Source organism: Frankliniella occidentalis, unplaced genomic scaffold (genome assembly GCF_000697945.3).
Source record: "Frankliniella occidentalis isolate FOCC.00 unplaced genomic scaffold, Focc_3.1 Scaffold571, whole genome shotgun sequence".
NCBI classification, from domain to species: domain Eukaryota; kingdom Metazoa; phylum Arthropoda; class Insecta; order Thysanoptera; family Thripidae; genus Frankliniella; species Frankliniella occidentalis.
Genome location: NW_026267687.1, coordinates 69,981 through 81,701, shown reverse-complemented (window position 1 = coordinate 81,701; position 11,721 = coordinate 69,981). Strand labels below are relative to the sequence as shown.

Below are 11,721 nucleotides of genomic sequence, written 5' to 3'. Positions count from 1 at the left end.
CGACCAGGATTGCCAATTTTATGACGGTCATTTGCTGGCGCACAGCGGAAGTCCGACGGGCTACTCTCCTGATCCAGAGGTGCAGCTGAGGCCCAAAGTGATTTGTGAAGGAAAGCAGTGCAGGTGCGCAGCCGGAACGGTGTTTGACTTATCATCTAAACACGGCATGCCACCTAGAGAGTAATTACGTTCCCGCATGTGCTCTCCCAAACAGTTTCCAAATAAAGTGTTACGGTCAGTTTCACCGTGTTGGACCGTATGCACTAGATAAATTTTTGGTTCCCGGCACTGACACTTGTCTAATGCGTCAATTTTGTCCCCGTGGCAAAACGTTTAGTGCTGGCCAATAGAAGATCTGAGGTGTAGCAATAATGGGGTTCAGCACCAGGCTCCAAACACGTCTTGTGCGAAATGCTAAAGGTGCACTTTGTTTGATGCACAAAGTATGGATGATTGAGTAGTTCGAAAGTCACCGCTAGATGACACCACTATCGAAATGCCTGCCTTGTGCCTTGTATCTCACTGAGTGCACTGAGCCTTAATAAGGGGGCAGCCAATAGTGTAGCGCGCCTTAAATAGGGGTGTTTTTCGTTTAATTAATTTTAGAGAACCCATACTAGAGAGGTAGAATAGCGGTTTTCAAGACATGGTGTAGCGCCATTGCGCCATTCTGGTACTGCACCCTTCAATGGTGCTACCCCTCTGCGCCATTTGGCGCACGTTTGGCTGCCTACCCCTCAGGCGCTGGTGCTGGCGCTGTCGCTGGCACCTCGTGTCAGCGGCGCCGCGCCACGGTGCGCGTCACCACTCTAGGTGTACGTTTGGTTGCCTACCTTGCCGGCGCAACTTTCGTCGAAGGGGTAGGGGGGGAGGATGCTGTGGGGTGGCTGGTGCTGCTGCTGCAGCTGCGGCTGCGGCAGCGGCCGTTACAGAGAGGTCGACTCAGGTCATACACACACACACACACAGCCTCCCTCCGTGTGAGCATGAAAATGAAAATGTCAGGAGTGGGATTCGAACCCACGCCCCGCAGAGCAACGCGGGACCAGAGCTTAAATCTGGCGCCTTAGACCACTCGGCCACCCTGACTCATGCCGTCTATCGTAAACGAAGCAGAGTGTGATGTCTCCTGGCGGTGGGTGCCGCCACGGCTCCGATGAGGCGAATATGCAAACGTGTGTTGGATTAACTAGGACGCGCGCAGAGTGTCGTGTCGTTGCCCACCAACGCCCTACTGCGGGTTGTATGGTCAGCAATGTAAGGCTACGGTGTGCCATGCGAACCTGAGAGTGCTCCACCCCCCAATCATGCTGTATATAAATAGGTGTACTTTGGTGGGTAATGGGGAGAATGCTCACGTAGTCACATGCTATAAATCTCTGCTCTGTGATAAGAAGACCAGAGTTGGATGCGATTACGTGATTATTCTTTTTTTTTTTTTTTTTTTTTTTTAATATGCAAAAGTATAAATACAGGTCTTTAATTAATCAGGTGGGGCTGAGTCGAAATGATCGAATATTAACCACGTTCTTATGTGCTGGACGAATACGACAAGTTTCTGCTAACTCGAAAACCATGGCACCGCTAGTCTATATAAAACCAGATTGGAAAAAGTGATGATGCAGCGTGAGGGTGGGGGTGGCCTGATTTATTAAGAAGGAGTCAGCGGTGAAAATATGGTATATAAGTTAGTGGATGGTTGGGTACTTTAGTCAGAGTCTCTCTTTCATTGCGACGCATCGAACGTGTTAAGTGAATACTGTGTTCTCCGTGCAGCTCAGAATGGCGTCAAACTATCCTGGTTTATCAGATCACACTCTGAACTCTGTGGCACACCTCACCAACGAAGAGATTGCCCAAATGTTGTGTTGGAATGTTGATCCGGTGAAAATTACATGCGCTGAACCTCTATCTGGTAAGTAGTTATTTATTGTGTATCGTGACCATGTTGAAAAGGTCTTATCTAACGCGCTCTCTATATTGTGTGTGCAGATGCGGTTGTTGATGTGCCAACTTCACCGGAGCCTAAGGTGCCTAAGGCGAAAAGAAAATGTACTCGGGTTGTTAAGAATCCAATTCTTCCTGCTACTCGAACTACTAAGAATCCGATTTCCTCTGCTGCTAAGAAGAAACGTGTATCTAAAGATAAATCAATGAGTTTGAAAGCCTGTAGAAGTGAGGCTCGTGTAGCAAGTGTATTTAAAAGTATTGGAGATATTTGTGTTAAAATGGCTCAGATTTGTAATGAGTCAACCTCATCCTGAGATGTATAAAATAATAAAGTTTTGTCATTTAAATATTGCATTGATTTGACATATCTATCCTGTGATATCTGGTAGCGGAGAAAAATAACAGTACAACAACGCAAAAGTATACCCATTTTAACTAATGATTTATTTATTTATCAGGTTGATGAGAAACATACATCAAAGGCAGGGCCTTTCATCCCCTTATACAAAAAAAACAAAGGGCACCCTGCTGATGCCATCGTATTCATACCCTCCAACTGTTCATCTGACATTCTTGCCAGACGTGTAGGTAGAACAATGAAAATGGCCTCCCCACCGCCGCCTGGTAACAGTAGTTCTAGCTTTACCTTCGAACCGTACTGTGTAGCGATCCTCTGTGCCAGCCGCACCTCGTAATTCACGTTCAGCATCAAGTCTCGGATACTCGTGAATTCGGGCGCAACGGCTATGCCGTTCAGCGCATCAACAACCGCGTTAAACTGTACGGGGTTTTCCTGTGCCATCTTGATAGCAATCTGAAAAGAAAAGAAAAAAAAAATAATTAAAATAAGTATTGACGTACGAAGTATAGGAGTATTGAGGGGTATAGACGGGGTGGTTGACTTACCTCTCTAAGATTCTCAAAAGTCCAGAACGTAGGATCCACCTTGAAGTTGAAACTACGAGGAGTAGCACGTGTCTGTAAAACAAAACAAGGGGGCGAGGATTAGTTTATATCCAAATGTGTATGCATTTCTTTACTAACAGACGCCTGGTTATGAACGTGCTGACGTTGTGTGATCGCACCGCGTCGCGCTCAACATGACACCGTAGAGCACACCGGTTAGGGGATGTCTCACAAAACAAAAAACAAAGTCGCAACAAGAAACGTTTATCTCACCTTAGTTGAGCAATAGCGCGCACGCTGAGGATGGTGGGAAGCAGGACGGCTTGCAGCGACACGAAGCGAGACCGTACAACCACACCAACACAGATACAACACTGTAAAGACAAATAAAATAGGAACAAATTATTTTCAGAATATCAGAGCACGCATGAAAGAGGGGTTAGGTAAACCATCTCAATCGCGTTGCATGCGAGCCATATGTTCATGAACACATTACAAGAGGTTAGGTGGCACAATGAAGAGCGTAGCTTACCTTAGCGAGAGTGACGAGCAGGGCGGCGAGCGGTGCGGAGCGACACGAACGGGGCTGTGCTGTTCGGCTGACGATGGAGGAGCAAGTGACAGCCCCGGCGTGCCCACCGTATTTATGGGCGGCTTTGCTGGGGTCATTTTGTTTACCCCAGCAGAATAGCGAGGTGGGCTACTGGGGAGCGCTAGGCAGGGCCTTAGCGGCCGGGCAACCCCGCCGCGGGCCCGCGTGACAGTGCGATGTACACGTCTGGGCGTGCACAGCCCGCAACGAGGGTCGCTTAAAGTGAGCCTTACATGTATATATTTGGTTGAACATTTTTACAACGAGAGCATCATTTAACTCACAATCCGATGTAAAGTTTCTTTTGAAATAATTGAACAAGCCGCCTGGGGCGCAGCAAAAGTACACAAAAACACAACAATATTCTCCACACACATCTGACGTGTAACTCTGGATACGCTGTCTGCTATAGCTCAAAAGCCCTCCATTTACAGCGATGAATCTTATAAAATATGGATTAGAAGTATATTCCCCGAGGCTATCGAACAGATGCACACCTTGCACATGTGCAGGTAGGAACATCGCTACCCAGTGTGAGCCACCATAACGGTCGGTATCATGGTTTGCTATAAGTACAGCAGGTCTCGCTAGGGGAGCGAGAGGCAGCCGATTGGCGGCGAAAACCCCAATAAAATACCGCTTAGTACTAGTATTTACACGTAAAATATTTTCTATATCAAATGTATCCATGCTAATAGATTGAAATATTCCTACTACCATCAATCGTTAGGACCGAATCAAACTCGAGCAATACGAGGCAAGTCAGAGATGTATCTAAAGGTTTACTAAAATTTATTTCTAGCCTCGTCGTACCTGCGTTAGGAATGCTTGAATACGGTCCGCCCATCCCGTCAATTGACGTATCGAAGCATGCCAGGAAACACCCGTGTTGATAGGCCTCTGGGGTTATCATATGAGGAGACGGGCGCTTGTCGGCTCCCGTAGCAGAAATCAAACTCTGATAATAGGATTTGAGAAAATTTGGGTGTGTAGAGTGAAAATCCATAGGACCGATTTTATATTCATGAGAATTTACAAAAGCTGAAATGGATGTTGCAGACTTGTGAAGAAAAGTGAAACTATTTTTTTTCCTATTTCCGTTAAAAACTGAATTTTCAATCATAGCCAAACAAATAAAAGACGGGATGGGCCCCGTGCAGACTGAGTTCAAGTGGATGTTACGCCCGCCTGTCGGGGTGGTGAAGCACTTAGTCTCCACCCGCTTGTGGGGAAAATGAGCATTTGCTTGACTGAAGACGCGAGCGTGGGAGAGAAGAAGAGAGGGAGATACAGCTACGTTTTGGAGTTGCAGCGTTGCATCAGTCACATGTAATTTTAGACTTGTAGCGCCATCTGCCTCCCACATATAGAAATTTTCATTCGCAAAGGACAACTTCACCCTGAGGTCAATCCCCTGTGGTATTAAAAGAGGTTGGTTAAAGAGACCGCACCTGAGCTTACCAAACAAATGACAAGGTTTGCCTCCCGATAAAAGGTTTTTCCGGTGTGTAAAACCTTTATTGTTCTCCCCAGCCGTCTCAAAAAATGCAGGACTATCGGGAAAGAACATGGCGGACTGTAAAAACGTATCTGCTGCTTGCTTTGAAAAACTTAGCAGTGTATTAATATAAGAGTAATACCCAAAGTTGTCAATGCGAACGACTAATTTTTCATTGAAATAAATTTCACAAGTTTGAAACAAACTGTACAGTAAGTTTGAAATGCAAGCAACATCTTGCTCTACTATCGGTGCAGCTCCGTCTTCTGAGCGGAGACAAACCTCCATATCTAAAAACGTTTCATCTAGTCGTCTATAACGATCATTAGTCGCACGAGAATGAAATTCGAGCGTAGTCAGAGGGTAGGAAATTACACTGATGGGCTTTAAAAGACTTTTCTCCTGGTGCAATATAGCATTCTGTAAATTTTCTGGTGAAAATATATCAAGTTCACCTGGCATAACGATTGTTGCGGGGGCTGAATCCATGTTTGATTATGAAAAAATGTCCGACGGAAACGTGCTTGTTGCTCCGTGCCCGGTCTGCTTCCGTGGGCGATTGGTCTTCTTCTGTTTTGCAGCTTGAGGCCGCTTCGGTTTTATACCAGATTTTTTCTTCTTTTTTGGAGAAGACTTTTTCTTCTTAGCTTTTTTCGGTTTTGTTTTGCGGGGTCGTTTAACACCGCGACCCGTCAGTGCCACGCGCGCCCGACGTTTCAGGTTACGCCCTGCCTGCGAGAGGCGGGACACAGCTGCATCGCGAACGTACTGGAGCGAGTTTGAACGATCGGGTCGTGTCAAATCATGATATAAACCAAAACCCGCTCCTGCTGCCTCCTCGGCTACAGCACGAACACCCTTAGCAATGAGAGGCGTAGCAAAGCTCGTAATATGGCGTCCGCTAAGTCCACAGCACAGGCCGCCGCGGCCGTTTTGGCGTATGAAACTCGCGCGGTACACCGCCCCTATGTCGGTGGGTTTACCCCCGCCACCGGCACCGAGGCCCGTTTGTCTCGAGAAATGGTCTTGGTACGCCTCCAGCATGTTGATTAATACTAAACACAAACGTAAACGTTACCCGCTTTATATATGATCTAAAACCAAAAAATAAAAAATAAAGTGAAATTATTACTCATTTTTGTTCTTTAATGTCTAAAACAGCTATGGAGGGTTGGACGCCACCGGGGAATGGATACCGCTCACCCGTTTTTGTTCGGAAGGATATTGTTATACTGGATATATTCTGTTTTACAACCGGAAAATAAAAAATAGAGTTGAATTGGTAATGCCCAGAGGGGTTATAGGGAGATAGAACCCGCATCAGACGCGTCGACGAGTCACTTACAACTTGAGGCTGGATGATATCTGTATACATAAAAATCGGAGACAACGAGACGTCAAATTCGGTTCTAGGAGGCAAGTGCAATTCTACTAGACCCGCTTCGTACAACTTTCCGCTATCGCTCGTGCATATAATTTCACTCAGGTGTGAGGAAAAGTGTGCTATTGTATTCTCCTTATAGTAGCCTTTTGAGCTATCACTACACAAATATACGTACATACTTTTGTAAAATAATAAAAATACACAATAAATATGGGGTTTTATAAATCTTGCAAGTCTTTAGCGGAGACCCAAGAATCGAAATCTGAGGAGTAATCTTGCCACCTCACCAAATACTCCAAGCCTACCCCCTTCCGTCTTCTCCGATCCAAAATTCGTTCGATACGGTATGTCGTGTCGGCTGCTGGAGGTGTGACCCGTTGCAGCTCGTGCCCGTAGAACCGTCCTCGCAGGGGCTCGTGTTGTACATCCGTCAGAGTATACATAGGAAATGGGCTGAAATTCACGATGTCTTTTATAATATACACAGGCCTCGAGAATTTTGCGGTAAACCCCTTCTCAGTCAGTTCTTTTGTTAAAGAAATGCGAACGAATTCGCCTGGTGTAAAACTGGGTGGAGTGTGTGTGCGTAAGGGCTTGGCAGCAGCGCCGCGCCGTCGTCGCGAGTGCCGAGCGCTGGTAGGCACGGTGGCAGGCGCAGTCTCCCACCCGCTCAACAGCTGTGGGGCGGTGTGGCTCAAGTATATTTTGGACCAAATTTTAAAGACATCCTTTTGGGTTACATCAGCAGGACGCATCCCAGTCGTACGATGAATTCTGTGGTTGTAATTGAATACAATTTGTGGGAGGGCTTCCAGCCAACGCCAACTGTTTGTGTGCTCAAAGTACTTCCAAAGTGGGGTCTTTAATGATCTGTTTACAATTTCAACCATCGCTGCCTTGCCGCGGTTCTCGAGTGTGCGAAACTGTATGCCGTATTTGTTGAATACAGCTGCTAATTGTCTGTTTACGAATTCTTTTCCCTTGTCACTTTGAATAAGACGAACTGGACGTGCAGACGTAAAATGCCTGTCTAACACGCCCGCCACCTCTTTAGCCGTTTTAGTTTTGAGAGGGAATGCCCACACATAGCGACTAAGACAGCAGACCATTGTTAGAATGTAGTTATAACCATCATTATATTCAGCCAGTTTACGCATATCGTTAAGATCGATTTCATATACATCATATAGTCCTTTAATATTATAAAAATTAAGCGGGAATTTTTTCCGAGCAGGCTTGTAACGTGTGTAGACTTCTTGACTCGATAACCACTCGAAAGTCTCAGCGGGGGTGATACCGTGCATCTGCGCTGCTCTTTTAACATCTTCACGAGAGGCAAACGCGGTAGGGTTGTTTAAATCGAAATAAATTTTTTGTAGCTCCCCGTCTACAAATCGTCGTCGTCGTCTCTGCTCGTCGTCTTGGGTTGCGGGCTGCTGACTCTGCGGGGCGAGGTCCCCAGTGCTGGCCGGTGAGGCGGGGAGCGGGTCGCGCGAGCCGTCGTGGCCCGCCGTGGCACTGCCTGTGTGCTTACCGCGTGGTTTTCGTCGTCCACCCCCTCGCTGGTCGGCTTCGCACAGAGTGTCGAGTGATAACCAACGCATGTTGGCAGCGGCAGGTGTTCAGCGTCGACGGCCCCACCGCCCCCTTCTCAATCACCCCTTTTCTTTCGACGGTTTGGGAGTAATTGAACCGGTGACCACACGACATCACGTCCAAAGCGTAACTGCCGTACATGTGGGTGCTGTGCTACACCGCCAGACGCCGTCTCACCGACATCTTCTGGCGAGAGCGACGCGGCCGCCTCACCCCTCATCGTCGCGTGTAGGCGACCGGCGGCGGCCGCGGGGCTGTTGTATGGAGTCGAGTAAGCACTTGGCGGCGCCGCCCGCTCGGAGACGTTACCGCGGTCCGGTGATAGTGCTGACGATGACAGCCCCGCGGCGTGGCGTTGCAGCAATGTCGACAGAGGCAGGCTCGAGTCGTTGACCAGACTACCACAGCGTTGACTAATTTCGTCCAACATGCCTTCAAGTGAGAGGCTCGAAGAGGGGTTGCGCCATCCACACTCGTCGACCCCAGCGTCAGCAACTTCATCGAAAGCGTCAGGCGGGCGCGGTTCCGACGACGAGTTTGGAGGCGACAAGAGCGGCAAGGCGCGAGGAATCGCGTCTTCATCATAATTCACTTCAGGGGTCATGCGGTGTGCAAAGACGGGCGCGCCTCGTATGTAGCGCTTACCCCGCTCCTCTACATCGTAATGCTGCTGGTGGTGGTGGTGGCCTTGTTCGTCTCCCTCTCGCTTCACCTCGTGCTCGCTCTTTCGTTTGCGTCCGGCAGCGACAGTGGCAGCGGCAGGGGCAGCGGCTGCAGCAGCGGCAGCGGCTGCAGCAGCAGCAGCGGTTGGGGAGGCGGACGGAGGGACCCCCGCCACCAAGGGCTCGCTCTTGACAGAAACACGCTCACCCTTTACTCTCTGCGGCTCGAACGCATCTGCTCCCGTCGCATCGCCTACTTCGTAAATAGGCAGTCGCACGCTCGTTTCTCTCTCGTCACGTTTCAAATCCAGAAATTTCTGCAGCAAAACGCGATACTTATCCCAGTCGTTATGCGTCTCCTCCGTCGAGGCGGCACCAGACCGATTCGATACTTTCAAAGTATTCTGCATTTTTTCCCGTATATCTTTTTCCGTTTCTTTGAGAGTCTCCCGTTTCATACGATCAAGTTGCTCCGGCGATATTATCAACATTTTCCTCAAAACTGAAGAGCCGCTGGTGCCACCGGTTTTAGTCATTTTTTAGGTTATGAACACTATTTTGCAGGCACAACAGCTCGACTTATCGCACGTCCCACGATGCCTCCGAGAGCCGAAGTGATTAGGGCGGTGAGGAAAGGACCACTGCCTTTCTGCACCAAGTAGCGTCGCTTTACTTTCCAATAGCCTTCTGTCGCTGAGGGGGCCTTCTTCTTCTTTCGCACAGCCCCGTTACCGCGTACTCCGCGTCCGACCTGTCGAGGGGGCGCGCGCTCTTTCACATACGCTAAATTACGCAACACGTTTTTATACTTTTCTAGAGCACCGCGAGACTTTTCATCGATTGCAAGATTCCCCATTAAAATGTTTAGCGCAATCTCGCAGATACTTAACACCAAATCCTGATCGGCATTTTTAAGTATCGATTTCTGTAGAGATGGTGGGCTGTCACGCAACACATGTAGGTGGTGCCGACAACGAGCGAGTTTCTCTAGTGAATTATTTTCCGTCATTGTGTGAAAATATTACCCCCGAGTTGATTTACCACAAGCACGCCTCTATCGTCGCCGCCGCTCGCATGCCCGTTCTGCCCCTGCTGACTCAAAAGTTCTTGCACCGCTCGGTCCGATGTATACACCGTCAAATGCGGATCGTCGGGGAATATGGTTGAAACAAATCGTAGACTTTCATTCGAATTTACATCTAAGTCCAGAATTAAATATCCAAATTGCTTCGACCATGCGTCTTGCAGAGCGTTACATAATGAACGTGTGTCCTCGGGGTACACCTGTTTCGCTAAATTCATGAACTGTGCCTTATCGCGAATAGAGCGTAATAAGACGAAATACCGGGTCGACAAACTTATTGATCTAGCGTGTTTGCTCTGGTGAAATAGATTCTGAGACAAAATAAACACAGATATACGCCGATGTCGGGAACCCTTTGTAAACAATTCAGATATTGTCAAATCGTTGAAAGCGAAATTCATCAGATCATCCAGTATCAAACAAGTGTCCGCTCTCAGTACGTCGGAATCCTCTGCTGGCACGCCACGGTGCACCTGAATGGCGGGGTTCTTCAGTACGTTTTCAGGTAGAGCATTTTCCTCGCCGAAACACCAGACGATATGAGATATCTGCCCGTCGACCAGATCTGGAAGGTGTTGTAAAAACCGTAAGATGAAAGAAGTTTTCCCAGTTCCCGGCGCAGACGCCACGAAACAGGTAAAAGGATGACGCATCCGCCACATGTCGATTTTACCGTAGAAGCAGAACTGACCCTCAGCACACACCGCATACGCCTTATATACTCTTTGCATGAGCATGACCCACCCTCCCCCTCTGTGCGTGCACTCATCTTTGCTTACGGGTATGCAAGTGTGAACGCGCTTGTGAACAGGCAGCGCGCGCGCGCGCGCTCGCCTGGGAATAGACGGCCCGCGCGGCCGCCGCGCGGCGCTCGCCCACGGGGGGGGGGGCGTGGCGGGGAAGCGGGCTCGTAGCGGGAACGCGCGTCTCGCCCGGCGTGTTGACAACGCATCACATGTCACGCGGCCACACGCTGACAGGGTTTGAAATTATAACACCAGATAGCAGCAGCTCTCGGGAGTCGTATCGGTATCTGCTGAACTGAACTCTATGCACTGCCCACAGAGCGCAGCACCTCCTGGAGGCACACCGGCTACTTTGACAAGTCAGGAGGGTAATGAAGGGAAATACATATTTTAACATAGTTCTATTTATTGTTATTAGCAATCAATTTAGTATACATATTTACAAATATTTTTATTACATCTATTTACAAGCACAGTTCTTCTTGCAATAAAACCAGCTCTCTAAGGTTCCTCTCACCTTCATCATAATCTTCATCAATACTAGAATCCATATCATCATCTTTTTCTTCCTCATTTAAACATTTAATTTTGTAATGTCCGTGAGCCAACGTCACAAAATTGTCGACCAGAAATCTCTTATCATCATAACAACTGAGCCCTTTCTTAATACAATATGATGTAAACAGATTATGCCTACGGTCTGTACCAATTTTTTTGAAAGTCACATTTTTCTCCTTAAACTGGGTGATACATTTCTTATAATCTTCAAAAGTAAGTTGAGACTTCAAAGCCTCACGGGGAATACCCTTTCCCACCGACTTTTCCTGCTGTGAAACTGTCTTAAAACTATACATTTTTGCCCTGAGGCCGACAAATGCCTGAATGGGCTCAGAGTTTAGTTCATCTTTGAACTTACCCATAACTTTCTTATTTTCTAAACTGTACAGAGGATGATTTTTAGGATAATCTGAAGTGTCAAAAAACTCCCTCATTTCACTCATATCCGCGTAAACATCTTCAGTATAAATTTTTACGATTAATGAATCAGTATCTCCGGCACACATCGTGATATTTTCACCGTAACGTGCTTTCAACACATTGTAGTAAAAATCATACATAATTTTTTTGCTGATGTCAAGACACACCTGTCCTACAAAAAGAGGGCGGTTTAAAACAACTTTAGCCTTTTTACGTTCAACACACACAAGGTCATGGTTGAACACTTCAAAACTGTGATACAGAGGGCTGCGAACGAGTTTTCTAAATTTCTCTCGCTGTTTTGTAAGCACAACATTGCGGTGTT

General features: G+C 47.6%; 4 protein-coding genes and 1 non-coding gene across 6 annotated transcripts in view; 1 reads left to right on the top strand and 4 right to left on the bottom strand.

Annotated features, from left to right (window-relative positions):
- Window positions 1–999: 999 nt before the first annotated feature.
- On the bottom strand, window positions 1,000–1,089 carry Trnal-uaa (transfer RNA leucine (anticodon UAA)). Its single transcript has one exon. It is a non-coding gene; the product is annotated as a tRNA-Leu (tRNA).
- A 369-nt stretch (window positions 1,090–1,458) lies between these two features.
- On the top strand, window positions 1,459–2,945 carry LOC113216151 (uncharacterized). Its single transcript, XM_026435899.2, has 2 exons — window positions 1,459–1,915; window positions 1,993–2,945. Exons 1-2 carry the CDS (start codon window positions 1,783–1,785, stop codon window positions 2,262–2,264), a joined length of 405 nt encoding a protein of 134 aa, XP_026291684.1. The 5' UTR covers window positions 1,459–1,782; the 3' UTR covers window positions 2,265–2,945.
- On the bottom strand, window positions 2,372–8,642 carry LOC113216150 (uncharacterized). Of its 2 annotated transcripts, none has more exons than XM_026435898.2 (4): window positions 3,389–8,642; window positions 3,130–3,230; window positions 2,857–2,928; window positions 2,372–2,764 (listed from the first exon to the last, which is right to left on the bottom strand). In XM_026435898.2, exon 1 carries the CDS (start codon window positions 7,932–7,934, stop codon window positions 6,549–6,551), a length of 1,386 nt encoding a protein of 461 aa, XP_026291683.2. In that variant the 5' UTR covers window positions 7,935–8,642; the 3' UTR covers window positions 2,372–2,764; window positions 2,857–2,928; window positions 3,130–3,230; window positions 3,389–6,548. Both variants share the same exon structure in this region, with proteins under 2 accessions (XP_026291683.2, XP_052131278.1).
- A 1,979-nt stretch (window positions 8,643–10,621) lies between these two features.
- On the bottom strand, window positions 10,622–11,715 carry LOC127751576 (uncharacterized). The gene has a single exon (XM_052275317.1). The coding sequence runs from the start codon at window positions 11,534–11,536 to the stop codon at window positions 10,883–10,885; it is 654 nt and encodes a 217-aa protein (XP_052131277.1). The 5' UTR covers window positions 11,537–11,715; the 3' UTR covers window positions 10,622–10,882.
- LOC127751575 (zinc finger protein 311-like) overlaps window positions 11,679–11,721 on the bottom strand; it is a 2,216-nt gene continuing 2,173 nt past the window's right edge. The window contains exon 5 of the mRNA XM_052275316.1: window positions 11,679–11,692. Coding sequence (XP_052131276.1) covers window positions 11,679–11,692 — 14 coding nt within the window. The remainder of the gene's footprint in view (window positions 11,693–11,721) is intronic.

Bases quoted from the DNA above. Each gene is read 5' to 3' on its own strand.
- LOC113216150 (XM_026435898.2), bottom strand. From the start codon at position 7,934: ATGCGTTGGTTATCACTCGACACTCTGTGCGAAGCCGACCAGCGAGGG.
- LOC113216151 (XM_026435899.2), top strand. From the start codon at position 1,783: ATGGCGTCAAACTATCCTGGTTTATCAGATCACACTCTGAACTCTGTG. The intron at 1,916-1,992 runs GTAAGTAGTTAT...TTGTGTGTGCAG, and splicing joins ATGCGCTGAACCTCTATCTG to ATGCGGTTGTTGATGTGCCA.
- LOC127751576 (XM_052275317.1), bottom strand. From the start codon at position 11,536: ATGTATGATTTTTACTACAATGTGTTGAAAGCACGTTACGGTGAAAAT.